Genomic DNA, 509 nt, shown 5'->3' on the forward strand with positions numbered 1-509 from the left:
TGGCCCCCGCCCTCACCTCGTCTCCCGACATGGCCGCGGCCCCGGGCTCGGGACGGAGAACGACTCAGGTCAGTCCGCGCCGGTCACTTCTCTGCAGCCCGCGAACCGGCACTCGTCTCCCGCGAAGCCGCCGCGTTCGACTCTTGCATCAGCGCCAGACGCCCCACCCCGGTGTGCGCAGCCGCGGCTTGTGCCCAGCCTTCCCCGCGAGGGCTCTCGGGAGTTGTAGTTCGTTGGGACTGCGCACGCGCCCCGAGGGGGAGGGGGAGGGGGAGGAAGGAGCTTGATGCTGGGGGTAGTGCTGGAGGTTCGGCGTGCCCCGCAGTGCTCAGCGCAGCCTGATGCCGCGGGTCGGCTGGGCCCGCGCCTCGTCTATGCGTTGCCGAGGCTGGATCCGGCGTGCGCGGTGTCCTCGCAGTCCCGCTCCTCCCTCCTCGTCCAGCTCCAGCTCGCTGCTTGTTCTCCGCCGCGCGGGCGCTGAGGACCCCCCCGGCCCCTCCTCTGCGCTG

At 72.5% G+C, this 509-nt stretch overlaps 1 protein-coding gene across 1 annotated transcript in view; it reads right to left on the bottom strand.

Annotated features, from left to right (window-relative positions):
- EIF2S2 (eukaryotic translation initiation factor 2 subunit beta) overlaps window positions 1–208 on the bottom strand; it is a 22,822-nt gene extending 22,614 nt beyond the window's left edge. The window contains exon 1 of the mRNA XM_006029298.3: window positions 17–208. Within this exon, the coding sequence (XP_006029360.1) occupies window positions 17–31 (15 nt within the window). The 5' untranslated portion in view covers window positions 32–208. The remainder of the gene's footprint in view (window positions 1–16) is intronic.
- Between the last annotated feature and the right edge of the window lie 301 nt (window positions 209–509).

Source organism: Alligator sinensis, unplaced genomic scaffold (assembly GCF_000455745.1).
Source record: "Alligator sinensis unplaced genomic scaffold, ASM45574v1 scaffold690_1, whole genome shotgun sequence".
NCBI lineage: Eukaryota > Metazoa > Chordata > Crocodylia > Alligatoridae > Alligator > Alligator sinensis.